The 21,235-nt window shown below is 37.3% G+C and overlaps 3 protein-coding genes across 14 annotated transcripts in view; 2 read left to right on the forward strand and 1 right to left on the reverse strand.

The window, feature by feature from the left end:
- The window catches only part of LOC125672973 (uncharacterized), a 13,711-nt gene extending 12,965 nt beyond the window's left edge, over positions 1 to 746 (forward strand). For all 6 annotated transcript variants that reach the window (XM_056159618.1, XM_048909181.2, XM_056159620.1 and 3 more), the window contains exon 7: positions 376 to 746. In XM_056159618.1, the coding sequence (XP_056015593.1) occupies positions 376 to 572 (197 nt within the window). In that variant the 3' untranslated portion in view covers positions 573 to 746. The remainder of the gene's footprint in view (positions 1 to 375) is intronic.
- LOC125672975 (BLOC-1-related complex subunit 5-like) lies at positions 718 to 12,695 on the reverse strand. 7 transcript variants are annotated; one of them, XM_056159622.1, is made up of 5 exons: positions 7,171 to 7,265; positions 6,844 to 6,920; positions 4,276 to 4,421; positions 3,003 to 3,367; positions 718 to 2,624 (listed from the first exon to the last, which is right to left on the reverse strand). In XM_056159622.1, exons 3-5 carry the CDS (start codon positions 4,394 to 4,396, stop codon positions 2,370 to 2,372), a joined length of 741 nt encoding a protein of 246 aa, XP_056015597.1. In that variant the 5' UTR covers positions 4,397 to 4,421; positions 6,844 to 6,920; positions 7,171 to 7,265; the 3' UTR covers positions 718 to 2,369. The 7 variants fall into 7 exon arrangements, with proteins under 7 accessions (XP_056015597.1, XP_056015598.1, XP_048765146.1 ...); XM_056159623.1 differs by having other exon boundaries at positions 6,800 to 6,920; positions 7,171 to 7,227; XM_048909189.2 differs by having other exon boundaries at positions 6,800 to 6,920; positions 7,068 to 7,217.
- On the forward strand, positions 7,256 to 16,381 carry LOC125672974 (alpha-ketoglutarate-dependent dioxygenase alkB homolog 3-like). The gene is made up of 7 exons (XM_048909186.2): positions 7,256 to 7,432; positions 7,679 to 7,713; positions 8,346 to 8,393; positions 9,863 to 10,058; positions 12,840 to 13,049; positions 14,476 to 14,574; positions 15,157 to 16,381. The coding sequence occupies exons 1-7, from the start codon at positions 7,256 to 7,258 to the stop codon at positions 15,229 to 15,231; spliced, it is 840 nt and encodes a 279-aa protein (XP_048765143.2). The 3' UTR covers positions 15,232 to 16,381.
- The last annotated feature ends 4,854 nt before the right edge of the window (positions 16,382 to 21,235 follow it).

The following is a 21,235-nucleotide window of genomic DNA, read 5'->3' on the forward strand; positions in this document are numbered from 1 at the left end:
CTTTGGATGCAGACTCTGTTGAATGTCACGTGGTATCCACTCGTGAGAATCTTCCGAAATTTTAACCTCAGGGTGTTGGTCTCCAGTTTTTTAACTTTGTATAAAATTTAAAAGTTATTTACAAAATTTCCACGCTTCTAGATAATTATACTAAGATCTGCAATTATGAATTTTCCAACACATTTCATGAATTTTGTCGTATTGATTCCATGGACCTCTGTGGATTTTTATCCTTTCCAAGCATTTATGGCGTTTCTTTATTTTGTCGTATTGATTTGATGGACCTCTGTGGATTTTTATCCTTTCCACTCATTTATGGCATTTCTTTAAAACAATCATTATGACCTAATGTTCATGGTACAGATATTTTTGTAGAGGTTCAGATACTACAGACAGAGTTGTCTTCCCTGACATCCACTCTGCTGTGTAAAGTGTGTTTCACACAGGAAGTGGGAATCGCCTTCCTGCCGTGCGGCCATCTCATCTGCTGTAGAGAATGCGGACCAGCAGTCCGAAAATGCCTCCTCTGTGATGTCATAATCAAGGGGACAATCAAGACCTACTTTTCCTAGCTATTCAGACATATAAACTGGTATCCTTCATTACCCGTGGAACACAGCTAAAAACTGGTTCTCCTCGTGTCCTACGCTGTTTGTTTTCTTTTCCATCTTATTTACAAATGCAGATTTTCTTGTGTTCTAAAATCTAACAGAAACATTTCTTAATAAAAGATACTTTTTACTAAACATTGGTTTCCATTTAATTTTTTACTTGCAACACTGTACAAGGGAAAGACAACTCTCCCAGAATCCAGGTGTTGTGATCAGGGCAATGACACAGTGTTACAAAATCAGAATCAGTTTAATATAATCCATGTACAATACAAGTTAAACCACTCAATTAATTCATAATGACATCTGCTTTTTCCTTTTAACACCAGCACATGTATTTACTCTGTTAACAACAGAGAACACTGAACACAAAACTCACATATTTCTTGAATTTTTAAGAATCACAAAAGAAATTTCTTATTTTCATTCATACCGACACACTTAACAATTACACACACAATTACAATGTTTATGAACTACATCTACAGTAAACAATGTCTACAAACTTCAGTTCCTAATTCAATGACTGGAGCACAGGAGAAATGACTATTCTGCCCATCAGATGAAAAACAAAATGTCTACATTCTCCGTATCGAACAACAATCTACTACATTCAAACCTTATATTCCTGTCTTTAATGACAGATGAATGACAATTAAAATTAAAATACATGTGAATGCCGAGGCTACAGATTACAATCAATGTTTGTATGTTGTACAATTAATGCTTACCCCTTACAAACCTTCAATCAAATGTGTCCATTTATATCCTACATGCATTCCCAAAAATCAAAAAAGAAAAGAAACATCTTCTCTATCATGCATTAAACTCATTTCATGTTAAACCTTGTTACTTTATTGAAAATCTTGTGTTCACTAATTACAAGAATTTTTCTATAGGCCCGTTCTGTTTTAAATTATCAAAAACTTAATCATTACATGCCTATACTTACATGTTTCACAGATATCCTAGTATAATTCCAATGTTATTTATTACAATTGTTTTGATTGGATAAAAACAAAGCTAAATGAGAATTTACACATCAATAAATCCTAAAATGCTATGTATACATACACGCCTGAAAACAAATAACTATAATGAATAGTGCAGGGAAACTATTCAAATTTTTAAAATTGATAACATGTTTCACAGATATCATAGTATGTTATACTATATAGATCTCCTAAAATTTTCTGTGCTTGCAAGGCAACAGGATGTTACACGCAATAACCAGGATTGTTTCACTGAATGTAGTTAAAGCATTGTGATATCGACACGATTGGTCGTTGGGTATTATGATGTCATTATCCTATAACACGATTGGTCGTTGGGTATTATGATGTCACACTGATGTCATTGTCCTATAGTATCATTGAGATTTGCATTAGTGTCATGTGGTCATATCAACCCACAATGAGAATAAAAAAATGGACAAGTTAATTCACAAATTCAATATATATGCCACTGAGCTGTTAAAAATTTGGATAGTCTTCCACTAACTGAAAATGGTTTTCTATCATGTTTAATGTTACATATTCACCTAATATAGCATTATTTTCGCAATCTCATGAAATTCAATTTCCATCAATCAGAAATTTCACATAAATTTGATAAATTCAAAATGTAAAAGTCTTTCATATAACATCAAGATTCAAACAATTTCAAAAATGGCGATTAAATGACAACTTAAACTTCCTTTCTTTTTTATATATATAAGTTAAGCGAGACAAATCACACTTCCTAAACTGGTTCCAAGTTTTACTGGTTCCCAAGTTCTTCGTCACAATCCCTCTCTAATAACTGGCTCTTCAGATTCAGCGGCTCCAGTCGCCTGTCTGCAGGCAACATCTCGTTCAGATGCTCCATCTTGGGGACCAGACTCTGCATGTTGTCCTTGACCCGATTAAGAATGGAGAGAGTCTCCGATATCCGCTGAAACTGGTCAGCGTGTTTGTGATATTTCTTCTGTTTGTCCTGCATCACGCCGAGTAACAGTTGTATTGCACAGTCAATCTACAAACACAAGTACTATCACAGTGAAGTCATGCTTTTTTTTTTTTTTTTAGATACAGTTGTCCTACATCACAGTAAAGTCATGCTTTTTACATGCACCTGCTCTACACCAAATCATTAACTAAGCATAGGTCTAACATAGGTCTAAATGTGTGGTACTTCACCTAGAGCTTTTGATATCTCAATATGAGTGAAAAATTCTCGACAGAACGTAAAACAAACGAGAAACCAAGCAACCATGAAAATGGTCCCTGTTCTACAAATCTATGAATACCCCGGAGTACAGATCAGAGAGAGCCCCAGACTTGACCTCTAATGAATATTACTATAATTTTGTGTGTTTGAGAATGCTTGTTGCCAGATTCTTGAACAGCTTACCTCTTTAATTCTAACACACAATGCATTCTGGTCAAAAGCCACTGACTCAGCCAATTGTTTTAAATGTTCCTGGTATCTGACACACAAAAACAGCAACTGTTCGTGACCCATTTTATCTAAAAGGTCAAGGTCACGAGAGCTGGTTGGAATGTTCAGTGAACCACGCATGATGGGATAAAATACAGGAATTGTGTTCATCTTTGTTAGTTCTGGGTCAGGGTCTTTCTCGATCACGTTGCCATCAGTAACAACAACAATGTCATGTTTCGGTGGCCCTGACTCCTTGGGTTCTCTGTCTTTCGGATTTGGGGGTCGGGATTTCATGGTGGATGATTGGACAGTCCGTGGGGAGAGTCTTGGAGAATCTGGAAAAGGACATCAGAATGTAACACTACGGCTGTGATAAAGTGCTCAGACATTACAATGATATTACACATAGCTAGGCTGCCTCAGACATTACAATGATATTACACATAGCTAGGCTGCCTCTGTAATCAGGACAGGGATGAAATGTATCCAAGAAACGAGAGAAAAAATGTATCCAAGAAACGAGAGAAAAAATGTATCCAAGAAATGAGAGAAGAAATGTAAAGAATGCCATTAATCAAATATAGCATGTATATCCATCAAACTGAGAAAAGTGGCAGCATAAAAAAACTGCACCAGGGAGATATCGATTTACAGTAAAACATGGTTACATCGTACACACTTATAATGAATTCACCCTTACAGTAAGAAAAGGTTGTATTGAACGCACTTATAATGAATTCACCCTTACAGTAAAACATGGTTACATCGTACACACTTATAATGAATTCATGCTTACAGTAAAACATGGTTACAGTAAACACACTTATAATGATTTACTTAATATCGTGAAATGACTCGTATATAAATTCCTAAGTGTTCTGTTGATCATGATTCTTTACATGTTTTTCAGCAATACAAAAATTAAAGTGAGTCATTCTTATTTGCGAATGATGCTTCTCGTGAAATTACGCAAAAATAAATTCCTCACGTTTATTCAGGAATTTACAGTAACCTTGGTAACTTGTACTTACTGGAATCTGTAGGTTTGTACTGGTGCTTGGTAACCTTGGTAACCTGTACTTACTGGAGTCTATGGGTTTGTACTAGTGCTTGGTAACCTTGGTAACTTGTACTTACTGGAATCTGTAGGTTTGTACTGGTGCTTGGTAACCTTGGTAACCTGTACTTACTGGAGTCTATGGGTTTGTACTGGTGCTTGGTAACCTTGGTAACCTGTACTTACTAGAGTCTATGGGTTTGCTGATGGCAAAAGATGTATATGGGATGTCCTCGTCCCTCTGCGATCGGAGGGAGCTCCCCGGGGCCCCTGCAGGTAGCTGCTGTGTGCTCTGGTCTGCCCCCATTCTGTCACAGCAATCAAGTGATCATCTTGAAAACAGAATTTTATTGATTTATTATCAATAAATATATTGCCTAATGTTTCTAATTGATCACCTTCGTTCGAGAGTGTTTGAGGTATCGGTTTTCGAGATAATGGTGTTCGAATATATTGGTTTTCAAGATAATGGTGTTTGAGGTATTGGTTTTCGAGATAATGGTGTTCGAGATATTGGTATTCGAGGTATTGGTTTTCGAGATAATGGTTTTAGAGATATTGGTATTCAAGGTATTGGTTTTCGAGATAATGGTTTTCGAGATATTGGTATTCGAGGTATTGGTATTCGAGATATTGGTGTTTGAGATATTGGTATTCGAGGTATTGGTATTCAAGGTATTGGTTTTCGAGATAATGGTTTTCGAGATATTGGTATTCGAGGTATTGGTATTCGAGATATTGGTATTCGAGGTATTGGTGTTCATTTGTATCTCATCATCTGGTCTGAAGAGACAAATTTGTGATCCCTGACTATCTTGCAGTCAGACTGAATCTCTGCCAACTTAACTATCTCATCTGATCCCTGGTATTCAAACTAATCTGACCACTCTCATCAGATCCCAGGTATTCAAACTAATCTGACCACTACACTAATACAGGTATACTTCATCATAATGTTCTCTCATGTAATTATTGCCCCTTGACGATGTCCGGCCAGCGCAGAGGTAGCGCTCTCACTTCTCACCGCTGTGACCCAAGTTCGATCCCTGTGATCGGCAGTGGTTGTATGTGAGAGGGGTATGGCGGTCACCAACTCGGACACGTGGGTTTCCTCCAGGTACTCTGGTTTCCTCCCACATAAATGACCCCCTAGCGCAAACATCAGTGCATGAAAAGACCCCATTGGAAATTTTGGAGTCAAGTCAACTCATACCCTGACCGACTCGTACCCAGGTCAACTCGTACCTAATAGGTCAACTCGTACCCAAAAGGTAAAAGTCAACTCGTACCCAAGAATCTGGTTACGAGTTGACTCCTCCTCTTCAATTGATGACAACCCGTACCTATTAAGCGATATGTCACTTATATGCGCATAGATATATTGCATTATGGGCAGATTCTTGGGTACGAGATGACTTTTGCCTTTTGTGTACGAGTTGACCTATGGGGTACGAATTGACCTGGGTACGAGTCGGTCAGGGTACGAGTTGACTAGAAATCGAAATTTTTAGCTTTCCAGCTTTCATGGTTATCCTTGGTATTTATGTATGTTTGTTTGTATACATGTATATACCGAATAAATGTTTATTTTTTTAAATTAGGGTCCATAATTGGTCAATAAATCATATCATTTACAAGTAAAACAGAAAGTTGAAAATTAAAAACTCAGGGAAATGTTCTGAGGTATGACATGAAGACAGTTATAGGATGACGTCTGATGGGATCTATACAGAGATCGGGGGCCTGCTATGTTGTGAACTGACACACCACTAATCCGTCACAATATAGAAGATGGGGTAAGAGCAAGAGGAATCTCGGATTAACACGTACACCACCAGTACACCTTGATCAGGTTGGGAACACTTCCCCTATAGCGAGATATTCTCGCTAAAACGCGATTATCCCTCTTTAGCGAGAAATAAACATTGCCATAAACAGGAGTTTTGGCGTCTTTATTGAAAATAATGGCAAATCCCGTGCAACGCAGAATAAGTGCGACATGCACATGATGCGAATTGTTTCTATGAAATTGACAACATAGCAATGAAATTGCATATCAAAGTTGCTGCGTAAGAGGGAAGCATCAGTCTGAAATCCAATACACATCATGAGTGTTTTTGTTTTGATTCGTATATTTGCAGAAGTATCAAACATTTTAGCACTTTTTCTTCTTTTCACGTGAATCACGAAAAGATGTACTCCGCGGGAGTTTTTCTCTGTTGTACGCGATATATTTATTCTCGCTAGAGAGGGATAATCGCGTTTTAGTGAGAATATCTCGCTATAGCAGGGCTCGAAATTAACATATGCCCGTCAGTCTGTCTGACGGACTGACTGACATTTGTTTTAATCAGTCCGGTGGGACTGGTTAATTTTCTAAAGCATATACTTATGAAATCTTATACACACATTGGGCATGCTTCGATCTGTAGATATTAGACGAATCTGATTCGTAAATATAAATCCCACATTTAAGTGTTACAATATTGTCTGAGACATATTGAGCTAAATTTCATTTTGATAACATTAACGAAATTAAATATGTTAAATTATTTCTGGAAAACTTTGTTGGACTGGTAAATTTTTCTACGGACTGGTTGAAATTATACCCCATCAGTCCGGCTGGACTGGTGACATAAAAAGTTAGCTTCAAGCCCTGTATAGGGGAAGTGTTCGCAACCTGTTGATCAACTCAGACTATATACTGTACAGAAGCATGGTTCTATTTCCATTATACGTCTTCTCCTTCATCACCTGAACAATAACGTCATCTCCTGAACAGTGACGTCATCTCCTGAACAGTGACGTCATCTCCTGAACAGTGACGTTTACTTAAGGAAATAAAGACACATAAAAATACGTGGGAATTAACATTATAAAATGCTATTGTGATTTACTCAGATTATGCAGAGAAAATTCGGGACGAAAACAATTGCCTCTTTTTCTATTTCCGCATCGGGGCATTCTAAGATTCTTACCTTTTACCTTTGGGATTATAATAGCAATAAATTGAGAGAATTCGTGTTGAAATTTTAAGCTGAAAAATATCACAACAAACAACAGTGGACTGATTCAACGTACCCGGAATTTGTCGGTTTACGACTTCGGTTTATACATGAATACGTGACGTCATCATGGTGATCAGTTTGTCAACAAGAAGGATGGCATGAGTACTCCGAACAGCACTAAAAAGCGTAGAGCGCGTGTCCAGGGCGGGTGGGCGGCGCCCACAAATGTGCGTTCTGATAGGGATAAGCCGAAAGCGCCAGTGGGACCGGCCTGGCTGGGGAAAAATGTCGATCAACCGGTACAACGAAAGTTTGTTTATGAAAAACCTGAAGAGGTTTGTGCTTTATCATCATGCACTATACACTGTTATATTTATTTATCTATTTGGGGAGGCAGACAGATATGTAAGATTTCCTGTTTATCTTTAGTTAGGTCTAGTCACTATAGGCCCTATTCAGTACTTTAACTTTTTACTGTACTAGTACATTGCATTGCATAATATTGATGGCAGTGTTTGGTATTTGTTGTTGTTGGGTTTTTTTTAATGCATTATCATGATTCTTTTAATTTTCAATTACAGGATAACAGGGCAATTCCTCCAGAAAAAACTATTAGGTATGTTACTAAAGTATCTATAGTATTTATTACTGTGTTACGTAAATTGTAGGAGTATGGAGATTCTTTCCTCGTTAACCTTCCAGTTTGATTGTCAGAGCACCGAACTGTCACCCCAAGTTCTCAGCAGAGGCACAGTTTCTTTTACATTTGGCTCCCATCTTGGGACTCTTGTATACTCTCTGATGGGTGAAAGTGATTGCCCATTATGGAACTTTGCCCCACAGGTGTTGGCACTCCAATGTCGTAATGTCAAACACGATAAACCAACTCTTATTCGTGGCAGCTTTATTTCATAATTTGTTAGTGATGAACTATTTCATGATGACGGATTTCCACGACTGAGATTATTTTAAATGTACAAGAAACAATAAAGGACAGGTTCATGACATACGTGGGATCTCTGTCAGTATTGACAGTACATGCAGTGACTATATAATAATTCTCAATGCTGAGGTTCTGGCCAATGTCACGAAACTTTCACACACACTTTTAGTTGGTTTACAATATATGGCCTTCCTACACTAGCTCTGGCTAGTGAGTTAAACCTTTCATTAACTCTATTGGTAGAGCAGACAAAATTAAAACATATTTAAGTCAGAGACAATGATTCTCCATGCATTTTATTTCAGTAAGACTGGAGTGTATGACATAAGCTCAGAGCCATCGGGAGTGTCAAGGTTAGTTGTCAAGGGCATGAATTTTATTTACTGTAAATATGGAAATTCATTTACACTAAATACGCGATTACAAGATTCTCGTGTAAATTATCTCCACCCTTACTGTTCCCATTATCACAATTCACCTTTGAATTAGAACGCTTTACCCGATATAGTATTGCGTTGTGTGACGACACAATTGAATGAGACGATTGAACAATTTGAATGACATGTTTGATGTAATACAACAAGAGTTTTCATTGGCCGATTTCTCGAGCGGATTCAGTGTAGCTGGAGAACTGTACATAGCTCTCTGAAAAGATCCACCTCTTATAGAAACCTTCGATTTATGGGTCACAAAAAGCTGCGGATGGTTGAGGCCTGATATTTGTGTATCCTTGTGTTGCTGTCTCATAAACTCAATATAAAAAAATCATATTTTCCTACTATATACTTGTGTCCAAACATACCTTCAAATATTCATTAAAGCCACACACGACCCGGAAACTCGCAGCTTCAAATGATTTCGTTTGTTGACGTAGCCATGTTAGGTAGCCGGTCAATTCGAACTATTGGTATCTATTCATAAAATTGGTTGTAAGTTATGTATTCGCTCTTCATGTATTATCAACACGAATTAATAGAAATTAAAACATTTTTTGTACCAGTTTTTGTAAAGGTAAAATAAGCTCTTGATTAATGAAAATGCTACATAAGCCCATTAGATGGAGGCCGGCCGGCGCGGCCGCCCATGACTAGGCCTAATGAAAGCCACATTGCCGTGAGTTTAGCTATTTGAATAATTATCATTTGATAGGACTGAAGTGGTATATTATTTAAACTATTTAGCTAAAATATTTGTGGGGTATTAGTACACATCTAGACGCTATTGTGCCAGTATGGAAATGAACCGGGATTCGAATTGACTGGTTACCTAACATGGCTACGTCTACGAATGAAATCATTAAAAGCTGTGATCGAGTTTTCGGGTCGTATGGGGCTTTAATAAATATTTGAAGGTATGTTTGGACACAAGTATAGTAGGAAAATATGTTAGGAATTTTTTTGATATTAAATTTATGAGACAACAACACAAGAATACAACTTTTTCTCTGTCTTCCTTTGAAGTTTTTTTCCCGTCATGTTTTCAAATGCTGACTACTCCCGTATAAGGGAATTTGGGCGGACTTATATATATGGACCAATGAGACTTTCTGTTGCATTTCACAATTGTATTACAAACAAATTCAATTGTGCCGTCACACAACGCAATAGTATATCGGGCAAAGCGTTCTAATTCAAAGGTGAATTGCGATGATAATACTGAATATGTTGAATATTTAATCCTATACATAATTATGGTTTCAAAGGAAAGATGCATAATTAACAACACAGTGACAATTAATCCACATTTATCAGGTATATCTCACAGTTACAAGTTGTCTCACAGCTTGCAGGTTGTAGTAACTTCTCATTGTCTGATTTTATAGACTGAGGTTTTTTCCTATCTTTATTGACCCTGAAGAAGGAAATGCAATTTACGATATTCTGTATCATGAGTTACCATGGAAACAAAGAACGGATGTCAAAAAGACGGGGGAATCTTTCTTGCAGCCGAGACTGACTGCGTGGTATGGAGATCATCCGTATGCATACTCCGGTCTCACCCACCAGGAATGTCCAGAGGTATGAAAACTTCAAATTAGACTCGAAGAGTTCTGGCCTGGAGGCTATGAAACTTTTTTGAGCACGTTTTATACTCAAACTCCATGCTCTAAATCGTACTCATACTCAAAAGGTTATAAAACTTTAATAAAATCATTCTCAAACTCAAAGGGAGTACATGCACATGATTTTTATACCCCCCCCGCAACAAGTTGTGGGGGGGGGTATACTGGAATCGGGTTGTCCGTCTGTCTGTCCGTCCGTCTGTAGACGCAATGGTTTCCGGGCTCTAAAGCATTATCCTTTTCACCTACCGTCACCATATCATATATATGGACTACCCATGGGATGAAGATGTTCCCTATCGATTTTGGGGTCAAAAGATCAAAAGTCAAGCGCACTGGACATTGAAGTAGCAATATGGTTTCCGGGCTCTAAAGCGTCATCCTTTTCACCTACAGTCACCATCAGACCTGTGATTCTTCCGTTGGAAGACAAAATCTTCCGAATTTGAGCCCCTCTTCCGTTCCTTCCGTTAAAATGTAAAATCTTCCGTCATTTCAAATTTTCAACAACAAAAATTTTCTGAGCGCTATTTTTCAATATTGATAAGGAAAAACCCCGAGACAATCGAAAGTCTTTTTTTTTTTTAATTACGTATTTCCGATCGAGCTCGAGCTTCGCAATATTTGTGTAACTGAAAGTGTTTCCGGTCAAAACAAACCTCACAATTTCGTGTTTAATTCCATTTATTTCATAAGTATTTGTTGTTTATTTCACCTCAGCATTTGAGATACAGATAAATTGACGGTATATTTACCCGTCCATTCTTTTTCAGGTTTTTTTTTATCCCGGGATATTCATTAAAGTTTAATATATTTATACTTTGATCAGCTGACTTGCATTTTCTGTTGTTACTTTGCAACTTGTTTTATAAAATCATTCCATCTGGTTTACCATAAGTGTGTTGCACTTACCGAAAGTGAACATTTGTTATTGTTTGGTACGCTAACTAAATTTCATTCCAGTTTTCTAGTTTCATATTACCCTTTTAATTCAAACTAGGAATAGAATAGTAAAATTTCCCCTGTGTTTCACTTGTTCATTCAAAACAACCCTCCTGTATTTATTATAAATCAGTTCAGCTTATTCTACTTTGCTTGTAATTCTGAATTAAGCATTCTGGAAGACTTCGTAGCCATTGGTAATGTATTGATTATACAAATATTTTAGTGTGATAATTGTTATAACTTGTTATCTCTGTAATAAATATATAAATATAACAAGTTTTTTTTCCATTTAATTGTGGTTTTTAAGGTATTGACTTAAGAATTATCAATGTTCTTAACACAAAAAAGGATTTATCAATGTTCTCAACACAAAAAGGATCTGATGATTATGAACTCAGACACTTGTAACACAAAAAAAAACTACTAGTAGCATGATTTCATTAGCCAATGAACACACAAAAACAGTAAAAAAAAAATGTCGATAAAAAATCTCCAGTTATCAGACCAAAACTCCAGCTGAAAATTTTCAAATCTCCAGTTGTGGCATGACAGTTCTGTCACAGGTATGCACCATATCATACATATGGACTACCCATGGGATGAAGATGTTCCCTATCGATTTTGGGGTCAAAAGGTCAAATGTCATGCGCACTGGACATCGAAGTAGCAATATGGTTCGGTTTGTCATGCCATTTGTTTTTTACACTCAGAAAAGAGGTAGTTTATACCTATTACCAACACCCTTTGGGAGATTGGGGTAAGCGGGGGGTATTCTTAGTGAGCATTGCTCACAGTACCTCTTGTTTGAATATGCTGGGGGTTTGCTCAGAGTTGTTCTCAAAACAGACATGGCTTAGTTTGAGTATGAGTCATCTTCGCTAGCCAAGGGTGATGCTCCACGGTGTAAAAGAAACACCGTGTGAAAGAAACACCATATAAAAGAAACACCGTGTCAAAGAAACACCGTGTAAAAGACACTGTGTAAAAGACACACCGTGTAAAAGACACACCGTGTAAAAGACACCGTGTAAAAGAAACACCATGGAGCGTCACCCTTGGCTAGCGAAGACGAGTATGAGTACAATAAAAGTTTTACAACCACCAGACCAGAATCTGAATTCAAACATGAACTGTGCACACCCCGGACACAAAAGGGGGGTTGTTATCTAGATAGAGAGGATGAATGCTAGTGTTAGAAATGAATGAAAAATAGAATAAATTAAGAATAATCGGACAAGCTTTTCGTTGTGATTATTGATTTTAATCAGTTTATTATCTGTAATATATATGTTAATTATTATATAAATAATTAACAACTTTCTTATTCAAATTAACTTGTAAATATTTGTTTATATATTGTGTCTGATGTGAAATTGTTGCCGTTTCTTAACATAATCTAGGTTACTTAAATAGTTCAGAAGATATTAAATATTTGTATTCAATTAAATGATCCTGATTTTCAAATGTTTTAATGATGTTTTATTATATTATAGAAAACTGAGACACATTTCAAAAGATCAACTATTGAAAAAAATTAATTGATTGTTGTTAGGAATAAAATAATCGATCAATTTTTTATTATAATCGATCATTGGAACAACGCTTATTCTAATAGGTCCTTACCTTTACATGAGAGTTGGGAACAATAAAATGGCAAAACTATGAATTATTATAAAGACTTTCAGAGTCTTATACAGTGTGTTGAGATCCAACATCTAATGTGGAGGATCCAGGAAATTTTCACCAGCTGTACGTGTGTCACAATCATGTCATTGTTTTCATCGTTCTACAGTGGCACCCCACCCTGACCATGCTTAAGGATCGTCTGGAAGAAGTAACGGGAATCCACTTCAATTCAATGCTTGCAAACCTTTATCGTGATGGGCATGACTCTGTGGCCTGGCATTCAGATGATGAACTTTCTCTTGGACCAGAACCAACAATCGCATCGCTGTCTTTTGGAGATACGAGGAACTTTGAACTCAGAAAAAAACCTCCTCCTGTAAGAGTTCATCATGTATTTGTTTTAAATCAGACCAAATTATAGTACAACTAATTCACTGTTACACCCCCCCCCCCCCCCCCCAGAATCAGCCAAATTATTCGCTAAATTCCCCATAATCAGACCAAATTATAGATAATTTACTGTTACATCAGCCCCAGAATCAGACCAGATTATATTGCAGATAATTTACTGTTTACATCAGCCCCGAAACTTTTTTTCAATAAAATTTTTGAAATAATTTTCATGGTATATAATATCGATGATATTTGACAGTAAGATGGAGGTCTAAATTGCAATACATTTAAGAACTTTGTAAATTGTTGTTCATCAAGTTTACAGATTTGTGTTAGGAGTTATCCATGAAATAGGAGCCTCATTATATTAATTCTGTAATAGATTATTACAGTATGTGTAATATATTTGTACAGTACCAGTATGTTGTAATATATTGTAATGGGAACCATTTTTACTATGGCCAAAAAAGTGTACCAAGTCTGCCCAAAGTATAAATGAATGGTAAAATTACTTTAAACTTTATGACGTAATACTAAGGAACAGACCCAGCCCACTAAATATGCAAATGTACAATGACTGGTCCTGTTTTATTCAAACCAGGTACTGAGACTCCCAGATTATGATCAACACCTTGAAATAGAAAGGCAGTTTGAAATTTTAACAGTTAATTTATTATAGTATAATACTGCATATTTTGGGCAGACTTGGTACACTTTGCTGCCATAGTCAAAATGGTTCCCATTACATTTTTGGTGCCGTGACCAGGATCAAATGTAACAGGTAGAGAGAAAATGCAACAGACCAGACCGGGATTCGAACCCGGGCCCCCGAATCTTTAGTCGTGCTCTACCAACTGAGCTAACTGGTCACCAGCGATCGAACCCGGCTGACCGCTACAATATTTATACCCCACGCAACAAAGTTGCAGAGGATATAATGTTTTTGACTCGTCTGTCAGTCCTTTTTTGTCAGCTCAACTCCTCAGAGACCACTCAACAGAATTTCGTGAAACTTTGTAGTTAAATAGGACACATTGTATAGATGTGCATATTTCGAGGAAATTCTGATTCAATAATTTTTCTTGGAGTTATGCCCCTTTTAAACTTAGAATTCCAAGCCCGTCTGTCCTCTTCTTGCAGTAATGCATAGCATTACCATTCATTTTGTGAGGCATTGTCAAGCAATGTTGGAGCGTGGGGTTATGTGAGCTTGCTCACTTCTGCTTTCTTACATTGTAAAGTATGTGTAATTTATTTGTATGTGCAATACGTTTGTACAGTTTGTGTGATTTATTTGTACAGTACGTGTAATACATTAGTGTGTGTAATACATCTGTACAGTTTGTGTAATTTATTTGTACAGTTTGTGTAATTTATTTGTACAGTACGTGTAATCGCATAATTTGCAGGAGGAGAATGGTGATTACACATACATGGAACATATAAAAGTTCCTCTGATGCATGGGTCACTTCTGATAATGGAGGGAGCCTCACAGACAGATTGGCAGGTAAATGTCTAAATTGATGTGATCAGTCTTACATTGTAATTCTTAGCTCACCTCAGCCGAAGGCTCAAGTGAGCTTTTCTGATCAAAATTTTCCATTGCCTGTCATTGGCGCCGCCGTCGTTGTTGTCATAAACTTTTCACATTTTCATTTCCCTCAGAACCACCTGGTCAATTTCAACCAAACTTGACACGAATCATTCTTAGGTGAGGGGGATTCAAGGGCTATACCCCATTTGAAGGGGCGATAATCACAAAAATTCAAAATAAGGTGGGGTCATTTAAAAATCGTTTACTCAAGAACCACTGGGCCAGACAAGTTCAAATTTACATGGCAGCTTCCTGACATAGTGTGGATTCAAGTTTGTAAAAAGCATGGCCCCTGGGGGTGGGATGGGGCCACAATAGGGGATCAAATATATATAGGGAAAATCTTTAAATATGGGCCAAGGTAACTCAGGTGAGTGATGTGGCCCAAAGGCCTCTTGTTTTTTCTCATGTGTCATTAAAGTGTAACTTGTGAACTTAATCTTTTATTTGCAAATATAAATGCCAAATCTCATTGATATTGCTTTGTATTTTCAGCATCGAGTACCGCGTGAATACCATGATAAAGGTCCCAGAATCAACTTGACATTTAGAATTATATATCCCCAGTAGTGTAATGCATCCTCTCTTCTGTGACACACCTCCGTTAAAAATTAATAGGTGTGATCTGAATTTGTCTCGTAAGATTGACGTTTTAAGAATGTACAATGAAAATGCACGGAAATTAATTAAGTAACCATTGTATTTCTATATGAATATATATGGTATGTAAACCTTTACCACTTTATTGGCATCAGACAAGGGGATATTTTGGTGCCCTTTCTTTTTTACAGCTGGTGTGATTACATGTCATGATACTAAACAAAGTGCTTATGTATAGTGAAGCCTACCTATATCTGTAGAAATTCAATAATTTCACAAAAGTTACTGGTTAAATTTTTATAGATGGGCAATTAACTATTATACTGTATTTCTTACAATTATATAGCTTTACTTTCAACTGTCAGTTGAATTTAATCAGGTTTTGTGTAACTGGGTTTTGATTGGTGACTGTATATTTTGCATGATTTTTGACTAGAGTATCACGCTCTTTATGATGAAAGGTGTGATATACTTTTGACTGTAATCTTTTATTTGATCCACAGTGCTGTTGTCATTGTGAATAAACTTAAACCTCTGTGTCTCTGGGGTGTATCAATAAGATACAGTTGAACTTCAGTATCTCGAACGTCGATATCTCAAATACCATGACTTGCACCCATCAATATATTCACTTCCTGTTTCTGGATATTTCTCGTTTAGAGGCCGGAGTAAATGTGTTACAGGTTGTTTTGTTTGTTGTGTGATTTAATTTAAAACTACAGAAAATTCATATTTGTAAAAAAAAAAGTATTGGAAGCACATTTACATGACTGAGGTATTAAATTATGCTATTTATATTGTAGGCTTACATGCTATTGTCTTGCTTGTGATGAAAATGTCTGAGAATTGTTTTCTTTTCTTATTACGACTTTTAAATGAAATATTTATTACTTTGTATACACCAGACGCTGAATTCATGTACGCTTCTGTAACATATGTTCTTCTACACATCTGTAGCATAATGTGCTGTCTTATTATGTAATTAGAGGTTGGTGTATTTGTGGGAGGAGGGATTTGTTACTTTGTATACACCAGGCACTGAATTCCGTGTATTTGTGGGAGGTTCGTGTATTTGTGGGAGGAGGGATTTGCAGATGAGTAATAAAGTGTGGGCATTTGTTGACTTTATTTGATTTATTCTATTTTGATATATTGTATGGTTAAAGACTACATAGTATTACCATTGAATGGTATGTATATTTGTTTTATGAATTAAAACACTTGTACTGCTTGCCCAAGTTGTACGTGTATTGATGAATGGATTCAGGGGTGCGTGTATTGATGAATGGATTCAGGTGTACATGTATTGATGAATGGATTCAGGTGTACGTGTATTGATGAATGGATTCAGGTGTATGTGTATTGATGAATGGATTCAGGTGTATTGATGAATGGATTCAGGTGTATGTGTATTGATGAATGGATTCATGTGTATTGATGAATGGATTCAGGTGTATGTGTATTGATGAATGGATTCATGTGTATTGATGAATGGATTCAGGTGTATGTGTATTGATGAATGGATTCAGGTGTATGTGTATTGATGAATGGATGCAGATGTATGTGTATTGATGAATGGATTCAGATGTACATGTATTGATGAATGGATTCATGTACAGAGCGTATATTACTTGTTAATTGCTGCACATAAGAGTTTCACAATTTTTTTTAATAGATTATCATATTTTTAACTAATATCACCAGAAAATTCCCTTCAAATGATGGTACGATCTGTGTTTAAGGAGGTTAATGCTACACCATCATAATGGCTGACTTCCTTATAAAACATGAATGGAAATATAAATGTCACCAATATTAGTATATTCCTTTTCAATTTAATTCCCTAACTCAGTAGGTTATCATGTTGACTGCTGAAATGTATATTTTTTGTTCAAGTCCAGCAGGTATTAAATTTTTTAAGATAATTGCTTTCTACTAAAACTGCATTTTTTGACTAGATAAAGTAAATTTGAAAGTTTTCAATTTTAAAATGTTATTGTACATACTCGCTAGCTTAGTGTTAGTCCTCCTTAATCTAACATCATACACAGTACTCACTGCTATTTGAGGCATAACCATGGTATTTAACCCTGAGTTGTATTGACTGACTGGTGACAGTTACTGGTCAGGCTCTGAGTTGTATTGACTGACAGGTCACAGTTACTGGTCAGGCTCTGAGTTGTATTGACTGACTGGTGACAGTTACTGGTCAGGCTCTGAGTTGTATTGACTGACTGGTGACAGTTACTGGTCAGGCTCTGAGTTGTATTGACTGACTAGTCACAGTTACTGGTCAGGCTCCGAGTTGTATTGACTGACTGGTGACAGTTACTGGTCAGGCTCTGAGTTGTATTGACTGACTGGTGACAGTTACTGGTCAGCCTCTGAGTTGTATTGACTGACTGGTGACAGTTACTGGTCAGGCTCTGAGTTGTATTGACTGACTGGTGACAGTTACTGGTCAGGCTCTGAGTTGTATTGACTGACTGGTGACAGTTACTGGTCAGGCTCTGAGTTGTATTGACTGACTGGTGACAGTTACTGGTCAGCCTCTGAGTTGTATTGACTGACTGGTGACAGTTACTGGTCAGGCTCTGAGTTGTATTGACTGACTGGTCAGGCTCTGAGTTGTATTGACTGACTGGTCAGTTACTGGTCAGGCTCTGAGTTGTATTGACTGACTGGTGACAGTTACTGGTCAGGCTCTGAGTTGTATTGACTGACTGGTGACAGTTACTGGTCAGGCTCTGAGTTGTATTGACTGACTGGTCAGGCTCTGAGTTGTATTGACTGACTGGTCACAATTACTGGTCAGGCTCTGAGTTGTATTGACTGACTGGTGACAGTTACTGGTCAGGCTCTGAGTTGTATTGACTGACTGGTCAGGCTCTGAGTTGTATTGACTGACTGGTGACAGTTACTGGTATTTAACCCTGAGTTGTATTGACTGACTGGTGACAGTTACTGGTCAGGCTCTGAGTTGTATTGACTGACTGGTCAGGCTCTGAGTTGTATTGACTGACTGGTCACAATTACTGGTCAGGCTCTGAGTTGTATTGACTGACTGGTGACAGTTACTGGTCAGGCTCTGAGTTGTATTGACTGACTGGTCAGGCTCTGAGTTGTATTGACTGACTGGTGACAGTTACTGGTATTTAACCCTGAGTTGTATTGACTGACTGGTGACAGTTACTGGTCAGGCTCTGAGTTGTATTGACTGATTGGTGACAGTTACTGGTCAGGCTCTGAGTTGTATTGACTGACTGGTGACAGTTACTGGTATTTAACCCTGAGTTGTATTGACTGACTGGTGACAGTTACTGGTCAGGCTCTGAGTTGTATTGACTGACTGGTCACAGTTGCTGGTCAGGCTCTGAGTTGTATTGACTGACTGGTCACAATTACTGGTCAGGCTCTGAGTTGTATTGACTGACAGGTCACAGTTACTGGTCAGGCCCTGAGTTGTATTGACTGACTGGTGACAGTTACTGGTCGGGCTCTGAGTTGTATTGACTGACAGGTCACAGTTACTGGTCAGGCTCTGAGTTGTATTGACTGACTGGTGACAGTTACTGGTCAGGCTCTGAGTTGTATTGACTGACTGGTGACAGTTACTGGTCGGGCTCTGAGTTGTATTGACTGACTGGTCAGGCTCTTAGAGCCTCCTGTTTCCTGACGGATGCAAAATAAAGGATGCACACTTCCAATATATGTATATGACTAAACCAAAAGGCGCTGGTGAGCAAAATATTTGGTACAAATCTCCTTCCCTGGAAATCTCCTAAAATGATATTTAACCACCACAAGTATTTTTTTGCATTGATGGAGCAAAATACAAGCAGACGAATCTACAGACTTGATAAGATGACTGTTTTACATTCAGATAACACGCACACATTTACAGCACTAAGAATATCACTTGTGTGTATACGAATCCTGCTGCAGTTGCTGATTTGGCAGAAATTTCCATTTTTATATGCCCCCATTATAGACCTATAGTATTATGGTATATAGCATTGTGTGTGTCTGTTTGTGCTTTCATCCATCTCTTAGCAATCTGCACGGGTCAGACAAAATCTTTGCTGATACATGTTCCAAATGATTAGACAAAGAAACTTAATTGTTTTTAAGGTCAAAGTTACATGGGTGTGTAGCGGTCAGTCAGGCTGGAACGGCCAGAAGCCCAGTTGGTAGAGAACCTGATTAGAGATTCAGGGAGCCTGTGTTTTAATCCCAGTCTGGTCCATTGCATTTTCTTCCTATTACATTTGGTGCCATTGACCACCCTTGGACTTGTAGGTGACAGTCCTGTTACATTTGGTGCTGTTGACCACCCCTGGACATGTAGACAGTCATGTTACATTTGGTGCTGTTGACCACCCCTGGACGTGTAGGTGACAGTCCTGTTGCATTTGGTGCCGTTGACCACCCATGGACGTGTAGACAGTCCTGTTACATTTGGTGCTGTTGACCACCCTTGGACTTGTAGGTGACAGTCCTGTAACATTTGCTGCCATTGACCACCCCTTGACGTGTAGGTGACAGCTAGTCCTGCCAGGAGTGAAAACATCTAGTTTGTGTATCTTCAAGGACAAAGACAATTTTTAAAAAGAGTGTACAATGGATATTCTCTGTGTATTGTACATACAGTTAAGGTGGTTGTGTGTGTACAGCGATTATCCTCTGTGTATTATATGTACAGTTAAGGTGGCTGTGTATGTACAGTGATTATACTCTGTGTATTATATATACAGTTAAGGTGGTTGTGTATGTACAGTGATTATCCTCTGTGTATTATATATACAGTTTTGTGGCTGTGTGTGTACAACGATTATCCTCTGTGTATTATATATACAGTTAAGGTGGCTGTGTATGTAAAGTCGTTATCCTCTGTGTATTATATATATAGTTAAGGTGGCTGTGTATGTACAATGGGGATTCTCTGTGTATTATATATATAGTTTAGATGGCTGTGCACAATGGGGATCCTATGTGTATTATATATACAGTTAAGGTGGTTGCGTATGTACAGTTATTATCCTCGATGCATTATATAAACAGTTAAAGTGACTAAGACTTAGTATGTCCAATGATTATCCTCTGTGTATTATATATACAGTTAAGGTGGCTGTGTATGTACAGTGACTATCCTATATGTATTATATATACAGTTAAGGTGGTTGTGTATATATAGTGACTATTCTCTGTGTATTATATATACAGTTAAGGTGGTTGTGTATATATAGTGACTATCCTCTGTGTATTATATATACAGTTAAGGTGGTTGTGTATGTAAAATGACTATCCTTTGTGTATCATCTATAGAGTTAAGGTGGCTGTGTATGTACAGTGATTATCCTCTGTGTATTATATATACAGTTAAGATGGTTGTGTATATATAGTGACTATCCTCTGTGTATTATATATACAGTTAAGGTGGTTGTGTATGTATAGTGACTATCCTCTGTGTATTATATATACAGTTAAGGTGGTTGTGTATATATAGTGACTATTCTCTCTGTATTATATGTACAGTTAGGTGGCTGTGTATGTAAAGTGACTATCCTCTATGTATTATATATATAGTTAAGGTGGCTGTGTATAGTGACTATGTTATATGTATTATATATACAGTTAAGGTGGCTGTGTATGTATAGTGACTATCCTCTGTGTATTATAGATACAGTTAAGGTGGCTGTGCATGTACAGTGACTATCATCTGTGTATTATATGTACAGTTAAGGTGGCTGTGTATGTATAGTGACTATCCTCTGTGTATTATATATACAGTTAAGGTGGCACAATTGTAGCAGTAGAAAACCATCTTCTGTACCGATAAGTCAGATTAAGGAATGGGTTATTCAAATAATTCTTCCTTCAATTTCTTCTGCATTACTGTATGTATTGGATGAGTGTAGTTTGCTCTAGCTGCAATAATGTAGCCCTATCCAATTTTTTTTTTAATTCTGACGTT

This window comes from Ostrea edulis, chromosome 3 (assembly GCF_947568905.1).
Source record: "Ostrea edulis chromosome 3, xbOstEdul1.1, whole genome shotgun sequence".
Classification (NCBI taxonomy): Eukaryota; Metazoa; Mollusca; class Bivalvia; order Ostreida; family Ostreidae; genus Ostrea; species Ostrea edulis.

Excerpts from the sequence above, each read along its gene's own strand:
- LOC125672975 (XM_048909192.2), bottom strand. The coding sequence starts at position 4,396 with ATGGGGGCAGACCAGAGCACACAGCAGCTACCTGCAGGGGCCCCGGGG. Across the intron at positions 3,368-4,275 it reads CAGCAAACCCATAGACTCTA|ATTCTCCAAGACTCTCCCCA; the intron begins GTAAGTACAGGT and ends GTCCTTTTCCAG. Across the intron at positions 2,625-3,002 it reads TGTGTGTTAGAATTAAAGAG|ATTGACTGTGCAATACAACT; the intron begins GTAAGCTGTTCA and ends TTGTGTTTGTAG.
- LOC125672974 (XM_048909186.2), top strand. The coding sequence starts at position 7,256 with ATGAGTACTCCGAACAGCACTAAAAAGCGTAGAGCGCGTGTCCAGGGC. Across the intron at positions 13,050-14,475 it reads TCAGAAAAAAACCTCCTCCT|GAGGAGAATGGTGATTACAC; the intron begins GTAAGAGTTCAT and ends CATAATTTGCAG. Across the intron at positions 14,575-15,156 it reads CCTCACAGACAGATTGGCAG|CATCGAGTACCGCGTGAATA; the intron begins GTAAATGTCTAA and ends TTGTATTTTCAG.